At 35.4% G+C, this 25,109-nt stretch overlaps 4 protein-coding genes and 3 long non-coding RNA genes across 14 annotated transcripts; 6 read left to right on the top strand and 1 right to left on the bottom strand.

Moving 5' to 3' along the window:
- The first annotated feature begins 3,931 nt into the window (after nt 1-3,931).
- LOC110943565 lies at nt 3,932-4,555 on the top strand. The gene has a single exon (XM_022185307.1). The coding sequence runs from the start codon at nt 3,932-3,934 to the stop codon at nt 4,553-4,555; it is 624 nt and encodes a 207-aa protein (XP_022040999.1).
- A 277-nt stretch (nt 4,556-4,832) lies between these two features.
- LOC118492263 lies at nt 4,833-6,645 on the top strand. The gene is made up of 3 exons (XR_004892905.1): nt 4,833-4,975; nt 5,487-5,553; nt 6,507-6,645. It is a non-coding gene; the product is annotated as an uncharacterized LOC118492263 (long non-coding RNA).
- A 379-nt stretch (nt 6,646-7,024) lies between these two features.
- LOC110939128 lies at nt 7,025-9,334 on the top strand. Its single transcript, XR_004892904.1, has 4 exons — nt 7,025-7,196; nt 7,282-7,384; nt 8,830-9,103; nt 9,201-9,334. It is a non-coding gene; the product is annotated as an uncharacterized LOC110939128 (long non-coding RNA).
- Nucleotides 9,335-9,467: 133 nt separating this feature from the next.
- Nucleotides 9,468-10,641, top strand: LOC110939127. The gene is made up of 4 exons (XR_004892903.1): nt 9,468-9,749; nt 9,935-10,091; nt 10,328-10,456; nt 10,541-10,641. It is a non-coding gene; the product is annotated as an uncharacterized LOC110939127 (long non-coding RNA).
- Nucleotides 10,642-11,860: 1,219 nt separating this feature from the next.
- LOC110939130 lies at nt 11,861-14,160 on the top strand. Of its 5 annotated transcripts, none has more exons than XM_035990182.1 (5): nt 11,861-12,020; nt 12,260-12,321; nt 13,019-13,158; nt 13,238-13,353; nt 13,877-14,160. In XM_035990182.1, exons 1-4 carry the CDS (start codon nt 11,912-11,914, stop codon nt 13,332-13,334), a joined length of 408 nt encoding a protein of 135 aa, XP_035846075.1. In that variant the 5' UTR covers nt 11,861-11,911; the 3' UTR covers nt 13,335-13,353; nt 13,877-14,160. The 5 variants fall into 5 exon arrangements, 1 of the variants encoding a protein (XP_035846075.1); XR_004892902.1 differs by adding an exon at nt 13,483-13,785 and having other exon boundaries at nt 11,909-12,020; nt 13,022-13,353; XR_004892901.1 differs by adding an exon at nt 13,483-13,785 and having other exon boundaries at nt 11,909-12,020; nt 12,260-12,344; nt 13,022-13,353.
- Nucleotides 14,161-15,873: 1,713 nt separating this feature from the next.
- On the bottom strand, nt 15,874-16,941 carry LOC110943566 (cyclin-dependent kinase F-4). The gene has a single exon (XM_022185308.1). It carries the CDS (start codon nt 16,939-16,941, stop codon nt 15,874-15,876), a length of 1,068 nt encoding a protein of 355 aa, XP_022041000.1.
- A 3,285-nt stretch (nt 16,942-20,226) lies between these two features.
- On the top strand, nt 20,227-24,703 carry LOC110941226 (5'-nucleotidase domain-containing protein 4). 4 transcript variants are annotated; one of them, XR_004892900.1, is made up of 17 exons: nt 20,228-20,576; nt 20,740-20,843; nt 21,255-21,374; nt 21,515-21,604; nt 21,692-21,807; nt 21,975-22,074; nt 22,187-22,258; nt 22,338-22,385; nt 22,453-22,530; nt 22,624-22,743; nt 22,845-22,950; nt 23,166-23,329; nt 23,400-23,534; nt 23,657-23,826; nt 23,911-23,973; nt 24,072-24,150; nt 24,259-24,703. XR_004892900.1 is itself a non-coding variant. In XM_022182851.2 (17 exons), the coding sequence occupies exons 1-17, from the start codon at nt 20,300-20,302 to the stop codon at nt 24,307-24,309; spliced, it is 1,857 nt and encodes a 618-aa protein (XP_022038543.1). In that variant the 5' UTR covers nt 20,228-20,299; the 3' UTR covers nt 24,310-24,703. The 4 variants fall into 4 exon arrangements, 3 of the variants coding, with proteins under 3 accessions (XP_022038545.1, XP_022038543.1, XP_022038544.1); XM_022182851.2 differs by having other exon boundaries at nt 20,737-20,843; nt 23,696-23,826; XM_022182852.2 differs by having other exon boundaries at nt 20,229-20,576; nt 23,696-23,826.
- The last annotated feature ends 406 nt before the right edge of the window (nt 24,704-25,109 follow it).

Genomic DNA, 25,109 nt, shown 5'->3' with positions numbered 1-25,109 from the left:
CACTTAAACCCGGGAAGTGCACCAAATTTAAACGGTTAAAGCAAGTTGAGAACTTGACTAAACCAAAACAAAAGAAGCAATGTTATAAACGAAATGTTTAACGTTTAAATGTAAACATTTCAGTTTCAAGATGACGGATAAGGGAAATGACGAAGCGGTGCCAAGAGTCACCGAACAAATGAGAGAAGTGATTGCTGAAGAGGTAGGAAAAGCAATCGAGAACAGCTTGTCGGGTTTCATCGATAAAATCCAAAACACGGTGTTATCTATGGTGGATGAAAGAATAAAGAAATTGGAGGATAATGCAAATTTAGCTAAGGAGAAGTTGGGAGAGCGTAAGGGTTGCTCGTACAAGGAGTTTATGGCATGTAAACCACCACTCTATCACGGAGAAGTGGATCCAATAGTGTGCCAAAGATGGTTGAGTGATCTTGAAGGGGTGTTCGAGAGAACCCATTGTGATACAAGTGACTTCGTAGCCTATGGCACGGGTCAACTGAGGGGCCAAGCAAAAGACTGGTGGGATAATAAGAAAAAGGAAATGGGTAGCGAAGAAGCGAAGGCGATGACATGGGACGAGTTTAAGGTACCCTTCCTTAAACATCACAGTCCCAAAGCGGTCATCAATCGAATCAAAGAAGAATTTATCCAGCTTAGGCAGAAGGGCGAATCCATTGATAAGATCACGGGAACCTTTCTTGACAAATTAAGGTTTTGTGATGAGTTGGTGACGATCGAAGAACAGAAGGTGTATTATTATAATATGCTAAGCGCAGAGTATCGGGAGTTTATGACTCCCTCAAAATACGAAACCCTCACCGAAATCATCAATGTCGCTCGGGAAAGAGAGATAGAGTTGAAGAAACAAATAGAGAGGGGTGAAAGAAGGACGCAAGTGGTTAATCCTAGTCCTACGAAAAAGGCACGCGTAAATGACTCATCAAAGAAGCAAGAAGGAAAAAGTAGCTCGCCAAGCTGTAAAGTATGTGGGAAAGGGCACAAGGGTGAGTGCCAGTTTAAGGACAAGTCGTGTCCTATATGCGGGAAGACAGGGCACACGGCTGCATTGTGCCCGGGGAAAGTTTCGGTATGCTACAAATGTTATCAGCCGGGTCACAAGAAATCCGAGTGCCCGGAATTGTCCGGAAAGAGGGAAGACAAGAGTGTGCACACCGAAGCACCAAAGGCAAAAGCTAGATCTTTCCAGTTAACGGCAGTGGAGGCGAAAACGGAGCCCGATGTGGTCTCAGGTATATTTGCCATAAATTCAATTCCTGCTCATGTGTTATTTGATACGGGTGCGAATAAGTCCTTTATTTCACATGGACTTATTCGACATCCTTCCTTTGTACTAACAAAATTACCTATGCCATTAGAGGTAGAAATAGGTGACAACAAAAACTTCCTTGTATGTGATATATGTCGAGATTGTAAGATAAGCATAGATGATGAGGAATACCCGATAGATTTAATTCCTATGTCCATGGGAGAGTTCCAAGTAGTGGTCGGAATGGATTGGCTATCCCGACATAATGCGAAAGTCATGTGTTTCCGCAAGGAGATAAAACTAACATCTCCAAGTGGGAAATCGATTATCATACGTGGCGAGAAGGAAGGAAAACCTGTTATGTGCTCAATGATAAAAGCTTATAAGCTCATGAAGCACGGATGTAGAGCATTCATGATATACGCAAATGAACCAAACAAAGGATCGCTAAAGATTGAAGACGTGCCGGTAGTGCGCGAATACGCCGATGTGTTCCCGGAAGACCTACCGGGAATACCGCCGGAACGGGAGATAGAGTTCGGGATCAAATTGATTCCGGGCGTGAAACCCGTGGCCAAGGCGCCGTATCGGCTTGCACCCTCAGAATTGCAAGAGTTAATGTCTCAAATTCAAGATCTCCTCGACAAAGGCTTTATTCGCCCAAGTGTGTCACCGTGGGGTGCACCGGTGTTGTTTGTTAAGAAAAAGGATGGGAGTATGCGTATGTGCAACGATTACCGCGAGTTGAACAAACTCACGGTGAAAAATCGATATCCACTTCCAAGAATTGATGACTTATTCGATCAATTGCAAGGTGCTAAATGGTTCTCCAAGATCGACCTTAGATCGGGGTACCACCAGTTGAGAGTCAAGGAGGAAGACATACCGAAGACGGCTTTCCGTACGCGGTACGCACATTACGAATTCTTGGTGATGTCCTTTGGGTTAACAAATGCGCCCGCGGCCTTCATGGACCTCATGAACCGGGTCTGCAAGTCCATGTTAGATAAGTCGGTAATAGTGTTTATTGACGACATTTTAATATACTCAAAGGACGAAGCGGAACACGCAAGACATTTGTACGAAGTCTTGGAGACGCTCAGAAAGGAAAAGTTGTATGCAAAATTTTCAAAATGCGCCTTCTGGTTGCGAGAGGTGCAATTTCTTGGGCACGTCATTAATGCAAAAGGGGTGTTAGTAGACCCGTAAAAAATAGAAGCCGTGGCGAAATGGAATCCACCGAAGAATCCTTCGGAAATCAGAAGCTTTTTGGGGCTTGCGGGTTATTATCGGAGGTTCATACAAGATTTCTCCAAAATTGCCATGCCACTGACCAAACTAACCCGCAAGGAGGAGAAGTTTATGTGGGGCGAGGACCAAGAAAAGGCGTTTCAAACGCTTAAGGAAAAATTAACACAAGCACCGGTATTGTCATTACCGGATGGGACGGATGATATGATAGTTTACTCGGATGCCTCGCATTCGGGGCTTGGTTGCGTTCTGATGCAACGAGGCAAAGTTATAGCCTATGCCTCAAGGCAGCTGAAAACTCATGAAAAGAGATATCCTACTCATGACCTCGAGCTAGCGGCGGTGGTGTTCGCCTTGAAAATATGGAGGCATTATCTATACGGGGTAAAGTTCACTATTTTTACCGACCACAAAAGCTTAAAGTATTTCTTCGACCAGAAGGAATTAAATATGAGGCAAAGGCGGTGGTTGGAGACGGTCAAAGACTTTGATTGTGATATACATTACCATCCCGGGAAGGCTAATGTAGTAGCGGACGCGTTAAGCCGAAAGACAGATTATGCGCCTATTCGAGTCCGATCGATGCAACTAATAGTGACATCGGTATTGCTCGACCAAATTCAGAAATCTCAAAGTGAAGCAATAAAAGAAGAGAATGTGAAAAAGGAAAGAATAGTAGGGCAGTTAAAAGACTTGGAGGACGGCAACCAAGGATTAAAAACTCGATTTGGGAGAATTTGGGTTCCCAATACATGTGGAGCCAAAGCACTTTTACTTGACGAGGCCCATAAATCTCGTTATTCGATACATCCGGGGGGCGACTAAGATGTATAATGATTTAAACAAAATTATTGGTGGCCCGGAATGAAAAGAGATATCGTGAAATACGTGGAGAAGTGTTTGACTTGTTTACAAGTCAAAGCAGAGCATCAAAAACCATACGGTAAGCTGCAACCATTAGACATTCCAGTTTGGAAGTGGGAACAAATTACGATGGACCTGCTGACTAAACTGCCCAAAACTAGCCGTGGTTTTGACGCCATATGGGTAGTCGTAGATCAATTGACAAAAAGTGCACATTTTATTCCAATTCGTGAGACTTATACATCAGAGAAGATGTCAGAAGTGTATACCAATGAGATTGTGGCGCGTCACGGAGTACCGATATCCATAGTGTCCGACAGGGATACCCGGTTTACTTCGGATTTTTGGCGTGGTTTCCAAGAGCAAATGGGAACCAAGCTGTTCATTAGCACCGCTTACCATCCTCAAACGGATGGGCAAAGTGAGAGAACGATACAAACGTTGGAAGATATGTTGCGTGCTTGCATTATCGACTTTGGGAGCAGTTGGGATGTCCATTTACCTTTAGTCGAATTCTCATATAACAACAGCTATCACGCAAGTATTAAAATGGCTCCATATGAGATGTTATATGGTAGAAAGTGCCGAACCCCAGTTTGTTGGGGAGAAGTTGGTCCGCGGGGTTTAGCTCAGACTGATATAATCCGAGCTACAAATTGTAAGATCAACTTGATCCGCACTCACTTAAAAGCAGCTCAGGATCGACAAAAATCGTACGCGGATAAACGAATGAGGCCAATAGAATTTCAAGTGGGCGATAAGGTAATGTTGAAAGTATCGCCGTGGAAGGGGATAATCCGATTTAGAAAAAGAGGAAAGTTGAGCCCAAGATTTATCGGGCCATTCGAAATCGTGGAACGGGTTGGAAAGGTAGCATACCGTCTCGAGCTACCTGAGGAGTTGAGTGGAGTACACAGCACCTTCCACGTGTCACATCTTCGTAAATGTTTAGCGGACGAAACTGCTCGTGTCCACTACAACGATATCGAGGTGGATAACAGCCTTAACTACGCGGTAAGGCCAATTGCAATTCTAGATCGTAAAGTGAAGAGTTTGAGAAACAAAAAGATCAACCAAGTGAAGGTTAAATGGGAACACCGTAAGGGTGCGGATACTACGTGGGAGTCCGAAGAAGAAATGCAACGGCTCTACCCTACGTTATTCGGTACGTAATTCGGTTTCGGGGACGAAACCCTCTTTAAGGGGGGTGGACTTGTAACATCCCGAAATTTCAAAACTTTATACTAGAATTATAAAGTGTATAATAAACAAGAATAAATTAACTAGGATAAATAACCTAGTTAGTTAAGAGTCTTGTAGTAACACTTGAATGAGTTAAAAGGCCAAGAATATAAACTAAATAAGAGTGGAGGGACTAAAGTTGTTAAAATAGAAACTTAAAAGACTAATATTAGTAAAATAAAACAAACCAAACACCTCAAATGAGGCCTGGTCGATCAACAGAAGGAAGGGGGCGACACCCACACTTCCAAAACCTAAAAATCTACTAAACTCTCAAATTGAAGGCCAAAATTCAGTTGAAATCGGAATCTAAACATAGAATCGTGATCTCCTCGTCAAGAAGGTCATAAGGTATGTCAAATTAGGTTGTTTTGATACAACTTAAATTCTTGCATGAGATTGAAATCGAAGGTTGAGCTTGATTATGTGTTGTAAAACATGAAATTGGAAGTAATGTGAAGTCTAGGGACAAACCCTAGATGATTTCTTGTTAAAATCTTGCATGTTAGTTGTAAGAATCAAAATCACTATAGTGGGTGATTAGTAAGTTAGTAGAACTTGATAAACACTAGGATTAAGACTCTTGTTCTAGTGAAAACTGAAATTGTGAGATAATCTCTGAAATTTTTGATGTTAAAATATGTGTATATTGTCTAATTGAAGTTGATTTGAGTGATAAATTCAAGTTATGAACTTGGTTTAGATTATGTAAAAATCTGACCCGCAAGGTGTTTGATAAAACGCCTAAATGAGGATTAAAATGTTAAAGATTGCTAAAAACGCAGATTTACATATGTAATGAATGAATGCGTTAAAGCTTATGAAAAAGAGTTCTAATCTTGTTATGAATTGGACTCTTTAGGCAAGGAATTCGGAACGTCAAGTGGACACGCCGGAAGCGATACCCGCGGAAAAGGTGTGCTTTAAAGGTACGTGACTGAGTCCCGTTAACTTATGCTTAAATGCTTTGGTTTGATATGTAATTGATGTTGTAGTGTAAAGGATGCGTTTGATGCGTCGTTTAAGTGACGGAGTACACTCGACCATCAAACGGGTCAAAATAAGGACTTGGAATTTAGTTTGGCATGTCAACAAAGTGATAATTTTCACTAATTAGCCAAACGGGTCAAAAGATGCTTTTACAAAAGAATCACGAGAATAGGGACTTGAAAGTCTCATATTTCGTTAAGTGGTGGATTGTACCACGTTATTAAATTGGTTATATAAATTTTAAGACTAAGAACCCGGGATATCGGGTCAAACAATTGAAGCTCTATGGAAGTGTCGTTTGAAACGGAATGCTTGAATTCCGAAGAAACAAGTAAATAGTCCTAAGGGAACGCAAAGCCATGGAATGGCACAAATACATCAAATATATGAGCCCGGGAATTTGGGTAATTACGTCAAAAAGGTTTTAAGAATGGGGATGAGGTGCTATGCATCTTCACTAATGGGTTGGATAATTGAGACAAGGAAATTGTGAACCGATTGCCGGTATCTTGGTTTCCACGATATAAAATTTACATGGTTGAATCCGTAATTTTATTACGGATTCATAGTGAAAAGAATCGGCTAAAACGGACAAGCGAGTAAAAAGTTATGAACCTGTAAACTTGAAAAATAGCTAAAGGGTAAATGTGCAGAGCCCACCGTAAAGTACGGTTCCACCGTAATTTACGGTGGAGCTCAAACTGTTACGGTGAGATCTTCCTGAGTTACGGCAGAACCAAAGACATTCCAGCTTCACCGTAACTTACGGTGACACCGTAAGTTACGGTGGAACCCAGAAAAATTATGTTTTGTTCGTTAATTTTTGGATGTCGGGAATTGTTATAAGTAACTTTTTATAGTCCAAACTAATGTTTTTAGTGTTTGACTTCAGGTATGAATGAGGTCCTCCCGGATGGCGATCAAGTACATGTCAAGAACCGAACACATAACTCGAAGCTTCCGCACTAAACTTAATTTTGTCTAAACTTTAAACATGTTGTATTTTCTTTTGTTGATCATGTTTTAAATCCCTCGAACGGTGATTAGTTTACTAGCAGGGGACTACTTTTATCTAGTTATGCACTATCTTGGATGTGGTTGGTATCATCACAAGTGTGTATGGAATTAAACTCGAAAGGTTTTTGTAAACTCTGATTTTTATAAAGTTTCATGAAATATTTAGTTAAATTATGTCAAATTATTAAGGGTGTTACATCAGAGCTCTTTACCTGTTTAATTGTTTGATGCAGTTCTGGCTACCGATTGTTGGCGTTGTGACAATTGTTCGAATGAAGGAACATCAAGGTACCCATATATCGCAAAATTAGTGTTTTTTTTAGTCTTTGTTCTTCTAGCCATATTTCAATTCTACGTTTTAGTGTCTTAGAGGGTTTCAATATGATCTCGCCGGCGTTTCAGTATGGAAACAGGGTTACGTACTGGGTTGCGACTGTGAAAGAAAGAAAAGGAGATTCCGGCCAACTGTATTCTATTTTGTTTACAAAATAGTGCGAATACTCATCATGATCCTGCCGAAGATGTGTCCTCAAAAGATGAACATATTGAAAGCCTTCCCAGTCAGGTATTATTCTTTATGTAAAATTGTCAAATTGACGATGGATATTCTTACTTTCACACTTCTGATCACAATTCTTTTTTCTTTATAGTTATGTGTTGTTGAGACGCCAAGCAAACTCAAGAAAGACCTCCCTTCTTTAAATGTAACAGTCGAACGAAAAAAGACCCAAAAAACCACATACCCTTCTCAAGGTTGGTGTTATATTGTAAGTTTCTAACACATTTGATGCTTTTGACTCTTTTAAAGATAACTTTTCTTTCATTCCCATTTGAGCAGCAAAGTTTATTTTAACTGATTTTACACGTATAAGTTGTTGGTGTGGTATCGGTTGAGGCCCCGTTTGAGCCACCTTAGATCATATGTTCGCACTAAAAAACCAAAAAAAAAAAATAATAAAATTTTCGGGTTTGAATATTTTTTTTAAATTTGAAAGTAATTCTTACGTACGGCATATACATATATGTATTACAAAGACACATAAGACCATAATCGTATGAGTTCAGAACTGCCACACCCACTTAGGAACCAAGCCGAAGTTTTTGACTATCCAAAACTTTTGATCACCCCTATATGTTTACGAATATTTAAAAGATGAGATACCATGTGTATATGCAGTTACTTGGTGGAATTCGTATGGGATATTCCCATGAAAGACATGTTTAGTATAATACAAATGCTTGAGCAGAGATACTGGGGTGAGGAAACATTGATATGTGGGGATAAAAGTGGTTTGGTTGGATTATGCTTTTGTTTTCTAACCTGATTGATGTAATAAAGTGAAAGTTATATTACATAAGCTCATATGGGTATTGCCTATTGCCTGATTAAGTGCATTTATGCATAAAAGTCATTGCTTGATGTATAATGGTAACATGAACTCCCATACCAATCCTTAATAAGTAATATGCTTAAAACATCTTTAGTCCTCCAGACTACATGGAGAGTGGTTTTGACTATTTATTTGTCATGATATGATATAATGGCAGGTTATGTTGCTACTTTATGTGGTTGGTCGCAAATCTAAATACCCACGTGCATTAAAAAGTATAGAGTTCCATAGTCCACTATAATTTTTATTTTGGTGAGGTAGTTGGTGTTATGCTTTTCTGGTGAGGCGGATCTTGACATTTTAGTTTGATCAGGACCTAAGGTTATTCTTCCTCAAATTTAGAACCTATCGCAAAAGATGTATATTTTTATAATAAATTATAATTTTCAAATTTTAGTTTATATTTACTATTAACTTCAATCGACATGAAGAACCTTCTTTTAGCGCTTTTATGTGGATAATTTAAACAAACTGATGTAGCAACTAGAAACTTATGATGAATATAACCATGTCTTATTTTTATAAATTTACTTTATGTTTCTTCCTATATTTTTTCTTTTTATAAGAATTCCCAATATTATTGCCTCTGTAGCACTTCATAATCAGTTGTATAACGTTAAATAAATAAAGGATTTTCTTTTTTACTACCAATGTAGCTGAATTGCCTCATAATTCTATGATTTCATAGGGAGATTGTAAATAATCGCACATAAAAAACTTTATTCTGTTCGCGATAAGCTAATTACAATATAGGTCTGTTGCTAAACAAAAGCTTGATTTTTTTATTAACACTGGGTCATTTTGTAGGGCGCCATTCATACACAATTTCTGATATTAAGTGCGCTGGTGATGGGTTCAGTTAGCAACAAGGACAAAGTATAGAGCAGGTTGTTAGTGTTTAGAGAGAAAGATATATGAAACGCTCTATGAGGTTGCAGTGTTATTTTGAATAAAACTGCCAGAGTTGCATCAGGTGCAAAATGAACAAAATCTGCACCAGACTCATCATTTCCCGTCTTTCGGGATCTATCAACAACAATATTGTCTCCTCCGCATAAGAAACCGTTTCTATCAAGGTAAGGTCCTCAATATCGAATTGTTTTCATTGCATTTAAGACATTTTTAAATCGAATTATATGGTAAAACATCACGTCTAACTCCCTCAAACAGCTAATAAGGTCCTCAATATCGAATTGTTTTCATTGCATTTAAGACATTTTTAAATCGAATTATATGGTAAAACATCACGTCTAACTCCCTCAAACAGCTAATAATAGATTTTAGAGAGATAATATCTAAATGGATTTAGATAGCAAGACATAGGATTGTGAATGATGGACCGAGGACATACAATGAATTTGGAGTTTTCTTTATACTCTCCTTTGGCCGAAGTTATATTATCTTTGAATTAGAGGTTAATTTTCAAGGCTGGTTAAAATTTTTTTTTTCATGATTTTAATGTACAAAGGAAAAAGGTTAGAAGATTGATGATGTGAACTGGTATTTATAATCTGACAATCACGTTATTTACGTCATCTCATGATAAATGTCATGTATTGTTTGTCAATTTACTTATTGCGGTTATTATGGAGGTTTATGAATGCAATTAACGTCATATACAACATAGTGTAGAAAATAATTGTTCATTAAGGTCACATGTGGTCTAACTGAAGGTTGGTGAAGAGCCATTACCTGAGGGTCCTCTTTGGCTTCTTTTGACTGAAAAGGTAAATTGTACTTATGTACATAAATCTTTTTTAGTCAATATTTTTGTACTTAAATCAACAACATTATTTTACCCATTAGTGGAGCTCTATCTCAATTATATTCTTCTAATAGAGTCACCTCTAATGAAGCTATTTGTCGATTGCAATTGGCATCCTATAACAATTTTTTTTTTTTTTTTGAAAAGGCGAGTAATAGGTCATACTGGATGTTGCATTGTTGTTAACAAGTTATACTACCGCTTGGATTCTTGGTTAGCTTGCAGCTGGCATTTCATGAGTCAGATCACCACATGGGGTTCTGGTCATCTGTACAAGTTCAGGAGTTTTGGTCAGCTGTAACGGGTCAGATTGCATATTAATTGCAACTATTATCCTATAATAGATTTTTTGGCATGGTAAAAATGAATGTTAAGATTAAAATGAAGTTCATAATTATAACTTATGCACTTCATACATAATGAAGTTCATAGTATTGATATTTTAAGATGAATATATTATTTTATTTTATATAAATATATTATTGTATTGTTTTAATTCAAAAAATTAGATCATGATATATTCTGTTGTTTCTTTGGCAGGTCATATCTTTGAACAACATGCACTACCTCATATTCTCTCATGGATCAAGATTTGCTTTTTATGGGATACACCTCTGTTGTTCTAGCCTACGTCCCTACTATATACATTATGCATGCACGGGCCACCTGGTAATATAACCATTCTCAATGTTCAGTCTTTAAAGTATATTTAATTAATTATAGTTTCACTTGAATCTATCACTTGGAATGCAGGGAAGAAAAGTCAATGTTATGGCGAAAATGGTTGTCTCCGGGTCCTATACTTTCAAACTTCTATAGAGATGGAAAGATGGCTCGGTTGGGTGGGTTGGGTAATGAGTCAAAATTAGTCATTTTGCTACATGGTCAATCCAAAAGGCTTTTTTTTTTCTTCCATCCATTTCCACATCTTTATGCATTTAACAAGATCGTATCGATTAGATTCAAATTATCTATATGATGAATAGTGATTTTTGTTTTTTTATTTTTTATTTTTGTAGTTTTGTCTTTTGTGTGTTTTTCTTCGTAATAAACTTGAAGGTTTTTTGTTTTGTAATTAAATTATGGTTTTTATTATACCGTCAAAAAAGTTAAATGAGTTTATTTTTTTGTTTTTAGTTTTGTTTTATGCTCTTTTTTTTTCAAATTTGGTCATCGTCCGGTTGTTATTTAGCATGGTGTTTGGTGCTCACACGTGGTCCCTGAAGTTTCTTTTTTTCCCCTCGACTTTCTGATACGAGTCGGTATAAATTTAACTTCGTCTACGTGTTATGTCATGTGAGCCAATTGATGTTAGAAATTCGTGTTTTCTTTTTCACTTTATCCCAGTTTTAATCGTCACTTGGTTGCTACTTAGTATGGTTTTACACCCTCCCTGCAACACGTTGGTAACATGGTTTTACACCCCCCCCCCCCTGACACACACACACACACTTTGAGTAAAATGGCAAAATGGTTCATGAGTTTAGGTAACTTTTTCCACTTCAGTTCAAAAAATGAATTTTTTTTTGTATCTGGGTCACTGAGGTTTCATTTTTGTTGCCATTTTTATCCCATTGTCAAACCGGGTTAGAATTTTCTGTTAACTTCACCCTTTTTGTCGTTTTCTTCCTTTAATTAAAATATCTTATGGTACAAAATGACGATTATACCCTTTATTTAAATGGGGAAAGCGACAAAAAATTATGTTTATGTGGAATGGTTATGTTTTCTCTCTGATGATTGATCTTTAGTACATTTAGTTTATGTAATACGTAATAATTCTGTTTTGTAGGTTGTAACAAACGATGTTGATGTATAACGATGCAATCTTCTTATTCATCAAAAAAACTCTCTCATGAGTTTCACTAATTGTTAACCATTAGGTGTGTGTTGGGATCAAAACGCGGGTTAGCGGCATTAGCGGACCCAAACGCGGCATTAGCGGACCCAGACATCCTGTGTATCCAAACGCGGCATTAGTGGACCCAGACATCCTAGAGTTATCGGCTATCGAGGGTTAGGATCTATTTTAAGAGAGGTAGTATACACATCTGACCGTTTGTTTTAAAGAGGGTATGGATTTTTGGTATTATTGTATTTTACAAAAAACTAATTAACGTATGGATGCTTTCTTTGTTTTGTTTAGTTAAATTGATCGCGAAACTCCAAGATGGAACTACATTTTTGAAGAAAGGGTATGATGAGGTGTCATTTAGGTTCAAAATAGATGAAGGTGAGTGCCATTTTGTGCTAACTTTCAATAATTTTTCTCTCATGAATTTCACTAATGGTTAACCATTGTTTAATTTGATTGCAACTGTCCAACGTTGTTCCATTTTCCTTAACGTTCTACAGTCATGCTTTGAAAAACTATACCTCTCAAATAAGTTTTAATGATGGGTTCTTTTGTTGTCACACCTATTGCAGGCGCACCATTATAAAGTTACAACAATTAACTTATTTTTATTACAGGTTTGACATTGCTTAGAAGTGGTGGAAGAATGGTTTACTCAACATGCTCTATGAATCCTGTGGTAAATGAGGCTGTAGTGTCGAGGTTATATTTTACTATATTTAATAGTCAAGTAGCTACAAAATTGTGATTTTCTTATCACGTCATGCGTGGCACTAAATTTATATGTTTTCTAAAACCAAAATTCAGTAAACACAATTTTACCATATTATGGTAAAGATATATAAATTCTACGTACATGGGTTATTTATAAATTGTACGTACATGGGTTATTTAAAAATTCAAACTATAGGGATAAACTAACTGATTTCCAGGAAATATGTAAACAGTTTGAATTTAAAAAAAACCAAGATTTTAGGGATCATTGTTTAACTTCACCTTTATATAGATAGGATCTGGAATTGGCGTACTTCACAAAATGTTGTATATAAAGAAGTTTTTAGAGATTTGTAATTTGTATTTGTATCTATAGATTTCTTAGTTGTGATAGTAAATATGATATGTAATTATAAATAAAGAATTTGCAATTACGTTATGTATTTAGTTTTTATAACTTTCTATTTTAGTTTTTCATGTTACACAACCCCGTGTACCACACGGGTTTTAATCGTTTTCATGTAACCATTTTTCATTAAATCTTCAATAATAGTAGATATAGACGTCTGCTTGATTTTGGCATTGTTTTGGTAATTTATTTTCGTGTTTCGATTCGTATTAGCCTGTTCTAATGCCTTTAACTGATTTAGTTTATATTTTAGCAGTGGAGGGAAGGATTCCAACAGTGGGGATGTTGTCGAACAGAGGACATATGCAAAATGTATAATGCGTCTTTTGCAACGGCGGGTTATCTATTAATTACCAGCAGGTTTGCGGAAGGAGTATGGCATCACATAAAAAAGTTTGTTGAATATACCCTTGGGCCAAAATAGTAATACAATTTGTGAAAAAAATGAGTATAAACGACTTGGATTTTTCAGCGGCTCGAAGAAGATTGATTCATGCAGTCTATGCTTTAACGATGTCGAGTATATGGAAAACAAGAAATGGGAAAGTGTTCAAAGCATGCTTACATGAGAAGTCATTTCTTCTTGAGGTATGTCGTTTTAAAACACACACATAACTACACCATAGACAAAATGATTTTAATACACTAGCGGTATTTTGGTAATTTCTTTAAAGATATAGTTACAATATGAGACATATGCTACTTTCTATGTGCCAGGTCAAAACATGATATATGAATGCACCTACACTTGTAGCCAAACATGATGTTGCGGTGGCTCGTGATTTCTGATGTCTAATTCTTATATTGATAATATGGGTTAGAGCAAGCACATTTTTACTATTTAAAATATGGTATGACCATTGTTATATTCCTATATGCTATATGTTTACCAAATTTTTCGCTTACCATGGTAGATGCAAAGTTATTAAACCAGGTTTTGTTAAGAATTTTTTAAAATGTTCATTTGGAACGTACCAATGGGAGTGTTTCGAGTTTGACAAATTCACAGTTGGAACTGAGGTGTGTAACATCTATATCATTCAACTTTCTATCTGTCAATCACATGTAAAATTACAAATGATGAAACCATACATTTGATTGCGAATGGCAGGCAACTGCAAAGAAGCTAGCTGAACTCAGTGGAAAGGGAGTGACTACAATCATTGGAGGTGGTGATTCTGTGGCCACAGTAGAGAAAGTTGGAGTGGCGGATGCGAGTTTGGAGTTATTGAAAGGCAAAGTTCTCCCAGGTGTTGATGCTTAAACGGGCGCAACTGTCTCTGCGTAAGACGTAGTTCTAAACCTGATTCGTTATTTTTTTTAATGCTAACTCAACTATGTTTAAGTGGGTCTGTAAACAATAACATGAGTTTGTCATAGATGTTTCATCATTAATTTAAGGTCTTATTAGTGTGTACCCAATAACAAATGGCCATTCAAGTTATAAAAAAGGTGCTGAGTTGTTTTCTCAAATTTTGCAGACACAAATATATGTGATCAGGGGTACTAAAATGCCAGACTTAACTAATGCTAACAAAATTAGTGAGGATAAAACATAGAAAATGGCATAAACTAGAGTTGCATGATGTTGGGGTATTAAAATATGATAGAAACTATTAAAATAAAGTACCAATAAACAACGACTAAGAGAAAATAAAAATAGAAAATAAAATATTCTCGGGTATATAAATCGGGGATATGGTTCAGGTAAACGGGTATGCGATTTCGGGTAATCGGGTCAGGTATCACCTAATCCCATACCCACATTTTTTTTAAAAAACTAATCCCATACCCGTCAGGCTTAGGGCATACCTGTCCCAAATATTTCGAGTATACCAGCCGGACTCGGGTTTTTTTGCCGTCCCTAATTGATGTCATAAAGAATTGAAGAGCATAGGATTTTGTGAAATCACTTAAATGGTTGAAAGTATGTTTTTTTCAGTCTATGTTGCTATTTTTTTGGGAAGTATAAGGCCTAAAAGTTGCTTAAATTGAATTAATTATGTTTTCTTACAAGATCACCAATCATTCAAGTTTTTGTTGCAAAATTTTAAGAGGCGACAAGATGGGTTGTTTTAGCTAATTAGGTAACGGGTCAAAACAGGTTCAAGGTGAAACGGGCCAGGTTGTGTTAACTCACAAACACTTTTTTGTAGAAACGGGCAGGCCGGGTTAGTAGTTACAAATGAAGGTTTTAGTTCCTTTAAAATGGCTTTATATATTTATTTAAGTTGTACTTAAATTGTTCTTTAAATTAGCATTAGAGATGAGTTAAGAGGGGAAGAAATTCGTGTTGGCTATTATATTTTCATCAGATGATCATTATCTACCTCTAATTCCAGCAGCAGAAAAGTTATAATCAAGGGTACTGGTATGAAGGAAGAAACTCAATATAGAGTCGTTAAGATGGTCATTTATGTGATTAATCGCCGTTAAGACGTGAAGCCTAAGTTTGGAAAGGCATAGAACAAAAATGATGATCTACATGGGCTTCGATGTCAGTTAATATTATATGTTTGTGTTAAGCCACCCGCGAAGCTCGCGGGATCTTAGGCTAGTCTATCAACATATCAAGATAGCATACTAAACTTGATGGTTGTAGGTCGAGTAGTGGCTTAAACGTACAAGGCGTGTAAAGCGATATACTTCCTCTCTCTCTCTCTCACTATCTCTCTCTAATTTGTTTGATTCCCTTATGTGCCTAAAGAGACATACACGCTAAAGGGGTTCTAGCTAGTTGGTATTAAGGCGTGTAACACGATATCCTTCTCTAAAAGATTGAGAGTTCGAGTTTTTTTAGTAAACATTGATGGGCATAATTAGAACTATAATTATAGTCGTAAATAAACACATAGAAATTTTCACGTACCTGAAAACAAATTAAAATTGCCAAAACATTACATTTACGTGCAATCAATTTTTATAACAAAACACACCCTAAGCATACAAGAAATTTGATCCTAAAGCTTAATGTCAACTGAACATCTTTAATATTGATTAACCAGATCAAATCCAAATATCCAATAAAAACAAAAACCCTAAACAAAGTTAACCTCAATTTCACATAAGTTCATGGTATTTTGATTGTATTCTAGCTTCATACTTCTTTTACTTCAAAAATACAAATGGATTTAACCGGAGCTTGCAAATCGGGTCTTCACATGGATCCACTCTTTCTGACCCACTCGCACAACTTCTTAAGCTTCTTGTCCCCTTCAACAGCTCTCGTTGCCTTGCGATTCGGAACACGAGTGGTACGGAATTAAGAATGTTACAACATGTGTCTTCAAGGCGGACGGTTGGAGGCACGCGGTAACAGCCGTGAAAGAAAGGATGCTGAAGAGCTTGAATGGCTGTGGGCCTTTCACAAGGACACCATGAAAGAAGTGATGCAATAAGATTAACCGCATCAGAGCTTGCATTCGGCAATAGTTCAGTAAACCGCACACCAGGAAAATCAGGAAACTGATAGCTTATGTTTTCAGCAAGATCAAGTCCCGAGAACCACGTACTTTCAGTTGGGGTGCCTAACGCTCTACAGATTTTATGCATTACATCTGCTTCAGAAGAACCTTGAAACAATGGTTGGTTGGTAAATAACTCAGCCATGATTGCACCAGCAGCCCACATATCAACCGAAGAATTGTAAAATGACGAACGTAGAAACACCTCCGGAGCACGATACCATAACGTTGTAACATTTTGAGTGTATGGCGGTTTACCATTCGTCTCGCGGGCCATACCAAGATCGCCGATCTTTACCGTATTCTTGGATACAAGAAGGTTCCCAGGTTTGAGGTCACGGTGAAAGTAGCCTTTCTTGTGCATGTGTGCAAGACCTTGAAAGATTTGGAAGCACAAGTTTCTTATTTCGGTTTCTGAGAACGACTTCATTCTTGCAACCATAAGCTTGTAGAGATCGCATTCCATGCATTCAAATATCAAGAATAGTGTGTTGTTTTCTCGTATGACCTCCTTAAGTTTTACGATATTCGGATGATTGGCCATCTTGATGAGTGATTTGACTTCTATCAAGTTCATGCATTCTTCCGCTGTGTGATATTCTTCGAGGAGTTTCTTGATCGCAACAACCTCTCCGGTCTGCTTATTCATGGCTTTCCACACAACCCCATACGACCCACGTCCAATTTCCATGATTCTTTCATATTTCTCCATAGCGTATAGACTATAGTGTAGTGAGTTTCGAATGAAGTAGTATGTTGAATATGAGATTAGGATATGTTACTTATTTATACGGTTTTATATATCATCTTATACACAGAATGTCGGTGTTTAGAAGTTCTATTGTTCTTGTAGTTGTAACTGAAAAATATTATTGTTTAATATAAGTTCTTTCAATTTAATACGGGATAAGTATATCCACAGAATTCAAATTTGCAAATCTGAGTTTTAAAATATACACGTAGGTGGAGATATGGACCATTATGATGTGACGAATATTAATATTAAATACGTAGTTGAGTCCCTTGATATTTCTTTTTCTTTGCATTTGTCAATAAATTATTCAAATTTAAGGAACACTACTTCCACTTGTTTGTTAAAGAAAATAAATAATTTGATTTTTAAAAAATGATATTGGATTTAAATAACCATAACATTTATCAATGGGCCGATAACATTTTGACTTTCGATTTGTATAAAACCACTCCCAACTTTTAACTTATTTTTCGATATCACTACCAAATTAATCCAAGACTAACCCAGTTTACTATATCAGCTTTCGAATCACCAAATCAATGTCACATCAGCTGGCACATCATCAAAAAAAGGTCAAAATAAATATGTATTATTATTATATATAATTGTTCGTACGGTAACCGTGATCAGGGATGAGCAAATGGTACAGGGTATCAGCACTGAATTTCCCGAACCAAAAGATTTCCAATATCAATTCGGCTGACGTTTTCTGTATTAATGTCGGATTTTACCTTTATGTACTCATACTGAACAGGACCGTCCTGGTATTTTTGATACCAATACTGGTTCGATACCGGTTGACACCAAGCTTATCCCAACCCCTTATATGAAAAAGAAGATTAAAGTTAAAAGATAAAGAAAATAATTATTATTATAATATTAAAATAATAAAAGTATTTAAAAAACTATATATTATTATAATATTAAAATCACTATTTATTTCATTTTCTTTATTAATATATAGTAATCTATCTATCTATTATAATAAAAGAAACCAAGTTTTGGACACGTGTCATTCATAGAACCTATCCTCAAATCTATATTTATCTTATATTAACTAAATAAATAAATAATAAATTAATATTAAATCTTATCATACTTTAATAAAATATTATCCTCAAATCTAAATTGTTAATTTAATATTTTTTAAAACAAATACCTCTCTTTCCTACTTATCTTATATTAGATATATAAATAATAAGTTAATATTAAATGTTATCCTAATTTTTTAAAAATATAACTTTTTTTATTAATTGGTATACAAAATTATATTTATTCAACTCGTGTAAAACGCGGGGTTTTTAAAAATATAACTTTTTTTTTATTATTTACTATACAAAGTTACATTTATATAACACGTGTAATACACGAAGTTTTTAAAGATATAATTTTTTTATCATTTGTTATGTAAAATTAGATTTATTCAACACGTGTAATACACGGGGTTTTTAAGAATACAATTTTTTTATTACTTGTTAGATTTTTCAACCCGACTATACACGGGTTTTTTAAAGATACGACGTTTTTAGTATTTAATATACAAAATTACATTTATTTAATATGTGTAATACACATGGTTTTTATAGATATAACTTTTTTTAGATCTACTCAACACATGTAACATATGGGGTTTTTAAGGATGTAATATTTTTATGATTTGGTAGATTTATTAAACCCGATTATACACGGTTTTTTTAAAGATACGACGTTTTTAGTATTTAGTATACAAAATTACATTTATTTAATCTACCTCTCTTTCCAACTTATCTTATATTAAATATATAAATAATAAATTAATATTAAATGTTATCCTAATTTATTAAAAACATAACTTTTTTTATTAATTGGTATACAAAATTATATTTATTCAACTCGTGTAAAACGCGGGGTTTTTAAAAATATATTTTTTATTATTTACTATACAAAATTACATTTATATAACACGTGTAATACACAAAGTTTTTAAAGATATAACTTTTTATCATTTGCTATGTAAAATTAGATTTATTTAACACGTGTAATACACGGGGTTTTTAAGGATACAATTTTTTTATTACTTGGTAGATTTTTCAACCCGACTATACACGGGTTTTTTAAAGATACGACGTTTTTAGTATTTAATATACGAAATTACATTTATTTAATATGTGTAATACACATGGTTTTTATAGATATAACTTTTTTTAGATCTACTCAACACATGTAACATACGGGGTTTTTAAGGATTTAATATTTTTATGATTTGGTAGATTTATTAAACCCGATTATACACGGTTTTTTTAAAGATACGACGTTTTTAGTATTTAGTATACAAAATTACATTTATTTAATCTACCTCTCTTTCCAACTTATCTTATATTAAATATATAAATAATAAATTAATATTAAATGTTATCCTAATTTATTAAAAACATAACTTTTTTTTATTAATTGGTATACAAAATTATATTTATTCAACTCGTGTAAAACGCGAGGTTTTTAAAAATATATTTTTTTATTATTTACTATACAAAATTACATTTATATAACACGTGTAATACACAAAGTTTTTAAAGATATAACTTTTTATCATTTGCTATGTAAAATTAGATTTATTTAACACGTGTAATACATGAGGTTTTTAAGGATACAATCTTTTTATTACTTGGTAGATTTTTCAACCCGACTATACACGAGTTTTTTAAAGATACGACGTTTTTAGTATTTAATATACAAAATTACATTTATTTAATATGTGTAATACACATGGTTTTTAAAGATATAACTCTTTTTAGATCTATTCAACACGTGTAACATACGCGGTTTTTAAAGATGTAATATTTTTATGATTTGGTAGATTTATTCAACTCGAATATACACAGGTTTTTTAAAGATACGATGTTTTTCGTATTTAGTATACAAAATTACATCTATTTAATCTGTGCAATATACATGGTTTTTAAAGATATAACTAATTTTTATTATTTGATATATAAAATTATATTTATTTAACCCGTATGATATACGGTGTTAATAAAGATATAACTTTTTATTATTTAATATATGAAATTACATTTATTCAACCCGTGTAATACACGGGGTTCTAATCTAGTATATAGTAATAGTAATATTCTTTGAAGTTATAATTATATTTCCAAAAAAGAAGCCCAAATGTTCATATGGGCCTAAACATGGGCCCAACTTCTATTCCATCCGTACAGATCCAATCCATCTGATCTGCAAGTTGACTGTTGACCTGCTTATCCGATCCAAAATCCACAATAACAAACCGTACTCCCTAATCGTAAACCATCGCTACCACCAACCGCCGGTGACGATGGCCGGAATCACATTCACCTACGCCGTCGTCAGAACTCCTCCTCTTCCGGTCACCGTTTCCGTCTCTTCCAACACCTTCACTTCTACCGTTACCTTCTCCAAAAGAAGACGTCAACAACAACATTTCTGTCAATGCACCGTTGACGCCAATTCCGTCGCTAACGCCGTCACCACCACCACCGGTGACGATATGTTCTCCGTCAACACTAATTCTCACGACTGCGGCTTCGATTATCTCGGTCAGAGCACCAAAGGCGACCTGAACCTCAAATACGGTAGCTATCAGTTTTTACATATTTTGTTATTCAATGTTTATTTAGGTTTAACTTTGATGCTGCTTTAGAGATATTATTATTGTTTCTAAACAGTACTTGTGTTTGATTTGAGTATACTATGTGGTTAGAAGGTTGAATTATGGTTTGTTGATTGTTGAAGCAGAGATTAATGGTGAGGTAGATGTTGCGCGTAAAGGTCCGATTGAGGAGGTTGCTAAGCTTCAAGCATTAGAAGCCGAAGGATTGCTTAATGGCCTAGGGATACAGGTTTTTGTTGCTGATTTTATTACTTGTTTGCGTATGTGACTATGTGTAATTGAAGTATTGAATATGATTTCAACACCATTTTTTAAGTCTATTCTGTTATGTTGTTTTGTGCCGACTGCCGTGTGACATTTTTAATATTCAAATGTTTTCTTATGCTAAGTTTAACTATTTAAGTGCTTAGTTATCCTCAGTGATCATAATTATGGACAATTTGAAGTAACAAGAAGTCTTGCACAATGCTTGAATGTTTGAATAAGGCTTTGTGGCATGCTACGTGTTGCTACAACATACTCGATGCTCTATTTTTTTGACGTGTTTTCCTTTGCTCTTTGTTGTGATATGAGCACTCTGGGATACTTTAGAAGGTTTTTACTGTTTCTTGATGAGTGTTATATTATGTTACTATTGCAGGATCCGTCTACCTCGAGGCATTCTCCGCGTGGCATATTTTGTACCCGCACGTTGAATCTCCGGTCAATTAGTGCGATTGGATATGACATGGATTACACTTTAATGCATTATAACGTCATGGTAATTTTCTTATTTGGTAATTTATATTGAGACCATATTAACGTAGCTTTAATGTTCAAATGATTATCAAAGAAGTCAACTGTCTTATTACCAAGTAGTGCATTTTGTTCCATATGTAATTTCATTTTATGTGCTTGAAGGCTTGGGAAGGGCGAGCGTATGACTACTGTATGGAGAATCTAAAAAAAGTCGGCTTTCCTGTTGATGGACTTGCTTTTGACCCTGAATTGGTAGTTCCCGATAAACATTTTTGAGCTATACTAGTAATTATCTTTTTCTTTTTTTTAATAAATTTTCTTGGTCTGTTGTTCTAATAGGTTATTAGAGGACTTGTCATAGATAAAGAGAAAGGCAACTTGGTTAAGGCTGACCGATTTGGCTATGTGAAAAGGGCTATGCATGGCACAAAACTGCTATCTACCCGAGCTGTCAGGTGCGGCCTTAAACCTTATTATTATCTAGTTTATTATACAGCTGAAAAGATTATTACGATCATGTAGAATATATTTCATATGCAGTTGTCATAATTGTATTTTCTATGTCTATGTTAGATGGATTAAGTTTATTTGTTCTACTTGTTAATTTTGTGTGCATGGAAAGTGAGATTTATGGGAGAGAACTGGTTGACCTGAGAAAAGAAAGTAGATGGGAGTTTCTCAATACATTATTCTCTGTTTCAGAAGCAGTGGCGTATATGCAGGTAGCCTGTCCCCTTTATCCTAGTCTTTATATATATGTATATAAATTTCAGTATTTCTAAGTGGCGAAGACATAAAAATGTAGTATTTTGGTAATCCATGGTTGTATTTCAGATGGTTGACAGATTGGATGAAGGGATGATTTCACCAGATCTCGGCGCACTTGATTACAAAGGTCTTTACAAGGCAAGAAACGATACGTGTTTACATTTCAGCTTTATTTGTGTTAACTTTTACCAATCTATGAATTTTTCTTTTGTTTCAGGCTGTTGGTAAGGCTCTCTTTAGGGCTCACGTGGAAGGTCAACTAAAGGTAAATGTATAATTAGTTTATGTGTTGATACGGGACCCAAAATCAACTTTGTTATGGTTATGTGCAGAGTGAGATCATGTCGAAGCCAGAACTGTTTGTAGAGCCTGATCCAGAGCTCCCTTTAGCGCTTCTGGACCAAAAGGAGGTATTTTCTGTTGATCCCTATTTTCAAAGGTGAAATGCTTTTAACCAATTTACAATATATGTTCTTAAATGTGTTATGTTTTCGTTTCATCAGGCTGGTAAAAAGTTATTGCTTATTACGAACTCGGATTACATCTATACAGACAAGATGATGCGGCATTCTTTTAATAGGTTTCTTCCAAATGATATGAACTGGCGAGATTTGTTTGAAATGGTTAGTCAAACCTCCTGCAATCCAGTTTTTGACTTTCTAAGTGTTTATTCGACATAAAACTGTACAAAATGTTTTTTGTGAGACGTGTTTGTTCAATGTAGGTTATTGTCTCTGCTAGGAAGCCTGAATTCTTTCAAATGTCACATCCTTTATATGAAGTTGTTACAAGTGAAGGCCTGATGCGACCATGTTTCAAAGCTCGTCCAGGTGAGTAAATTACGAAATAGTCCCTTGTCATTCCATCAATTTCTACTCCCATCACCGGTAGTTTAATTCATTTAAAGCAATCATATTGAGATATGTTCTGGAAGTTCTGTATTTCTGTATTTTCTATTTTAACTGGCAATGATTTAAATTCAAATCAGCATCAGTTTGTTAGTTATAGAGAATATATATCACTTTATTCATTTCGTGTTTTTTAGGGGGCTTGTATTCTGGAGGAAGCGCTCAAATGGTTGAAAATTCTTTAGGCATTCATGGAGATGAGATATTGTATGTTGGCGATCATATCTATACAGATGTAAGCGTCTCTAAAGTGCATCTTCGTTGGCGGACAGCATTAATTTGTCGAGAGTTGGAAGAAGAGGTGAGCTATATGAATTAATAATCACTAAAGATATGTTTTATTGTTTGCTAATTTGTTTATGGTGGTGCAGTATAATGCTCTAATTCATAGTCGAGAGCACCGGGCTTTGCTTGTAGAACTGATAAAGCAGAAGGAGGTTGTCGGTGATCTCTTTAATCAACTTCGTCTGGCTCTGCAGAGGAGAAACATGGGTCGTCCTGCTCAAGTAATTATTTTGTTATTTTATTCCCAATTTTTTTTATGGATACCATCATTAAATTACACGAGACAAGGAATATTCTACTATTTATGGGCTTATGTCATCAATGATTAAATTCTTTTTATCAGATTATTATGGTTCTATAGAATTTACCATTCATTTTCTAGACCATGGCTGCTACTCATATGGATGATAAAGAGCTCACCGAGAGTGTGCAAAAGCTACTTATTGTAATGCAACGGCTGGATGAAAAAATTGCACCAATGTTGGAACAGGACGGGGAACACTTCAGTAAAAGGTTAGCCATTGTCAAAACCGCCAACATATTGTATTCATTATTATGTGAGCTTTATAACCTAACTGATGGATCATCTGCTGTTAGGTGGGGATATCTGTCACGTGCAGGTTTGTGGGACAAGAGTCACCTGATGCGACAAATAGAGAAGTATGTATTTCAGTTTTTTTCTCTCAACTTAAGTTCTTAAAGTTAATGGTTTTTCATTTCTTGTGATAATATTCACTTGTTAATCCTCCAAACCGCAGGTATGCTGATATTTATACGTCACGAGTGTCAAATTTCCTTCATTATACACCGTTCATGTATTTCCGCTCACAGGAGCAGGTACTGATCATATGGCTTTCCACCAAGCCTTCTTAAACTAAATTAATAAAATTAGAGTTGTCAGTATTGGATTTTACTCTTAACATAAACATTCTCTTTACGTTGCAGACTCTGGCGCACGACTCATATTCATTTTACGAATCTCAAATCGATCCATGAGTCAATAAACGTGGCAGTGTTGTTAAAGCTACTTTTGGTCTCCCCTTTACCATCAAGATGCTGTTAGTTCATGTTGAATCCCTATGTCGGTATGGTCGAACCATAAACTCTAAATGCTCTGCTTCCAGGACCCTAAGCGCTCACGCTTTTTAAAATCGAGGTTGTACTATATTTTGGTAGCAATAGACAAATGCATCTTCTAGTGAGTAGTTTGAAATCCATTAGTGGCTGTTGTAACTTGTAAGGTATTCTTCTTTGTATGATAACTTTGCACTTGTAAATTTGGGCTGCAAGTAGTCTTCATAGGAAAAGACATTTATGAAGATACTTGTGTTAATATTTGCTTGTAAAAAGTGCTTTAACGGCATTTGGTTTGTAAACTGTTATTGTGGCATGTTGTTTTGGAATGCGTCAGAACATACAGTTTAGTTGTGACTTGTTTGATCGCTAACAATAACTGATGTTAGAATTCGACGTTAAATTTATAAGAAATGACCATTTTATCCTTTTTTATTAACTAGTGGGATTATCCGTGCTTCGCAACGGGCTTTCGATCGATATCGGTTCGGTCCGGTATGGTACCAGTACGTGGTATGGCAATCAAAAAATACACTCAAGAGGATATCGACACATGTACATCGACCGAAAACGAAAAAAAAAAATATTGGTACTGATTTTGTCTGACTGGTATTGGTATCGGTTCGTCACAATACTGTTACCATTCTGTCACTCGCTATAACTTACGATACTAATAATATACTTTAGTGCGAATATAACTTCGTTTTCAGTGAATTTTATAT

Source organism: Helianthus annuus, chromosome 5 (assembly GCF_002127325.2).
Source record: "Helianthus annuus cultivar XRQ/B chromosome 5, HanXRQr2.0-SUNRISE, whole genome shotgun sequence".
NCBI classification, from domain to species: domain Eukaryota; kingdom Viridiplantae; phylum Streptophyta; class Magnoliopsida; order Asterales; family Asteraceae; genus Helianthus; species Helianthus annuus.
The sequence above is the reverse complement of the archived record's forward strand: the minus strand, read 5'-3'. Positions and strand labels throughout refer to the sequence as shown.

Coding starts and splice junctions, on each gene's coding strand:
- LOC110943565 (XM_022185307.1), top strand. CDS start 3,932: ATGGCTCCATATGAGATGTTATATGGTAGAAAGTGCCGAACCCCAGTT.
- LOC110939130 (XM_035990182.1), top strand. CDS start 11,912: ATGCTTTCTTTGTTTTGTTTAGTTAAATTGATCGCGAAACTCCAAGAT. Junction 12,021..12,259: donor TAGGTTCAAAATAGATGAAG/GTGAGTGCCATT, acceptor TTTTTATTACAG/GTTTGACATTGCTTAGAAGT. Junction 13,159..13,237: donor GTATGGCATCACATAAAAAA/GTTTGTTGAATA, acceptor TGGATTTTTCAG/CGGCTCGAAGAAGATTGATT.
- LOC110943566 (XM_022185308.1), bottom strand. CDS start 16,941: ATGGAGAAATATGAAAGAATCATGGAAATTGGACGTGGGTCGTATGGG.
- LOC110941226 (XM_022182851.2), top strand. CDS start 20,300: ATGGCCGGAATCACATTCACCTACGCCGTCGTCAGAACTCCTCCTCTT. Junction 22,744..22,844: donor GGCGAGATTTGTTTGAAATG/GTTAGTCAAACC, acceptor TGTTCAATGTAG/GTTATTGTCTCTGCTAGGAA. Junction 23,330..23,399: donor GTCGAGAGTTGGAAGAAGAG/GTGAGCTATATG, acceptor ATGGTGGTGCAG/TATAATGCTCTAATTCATAG.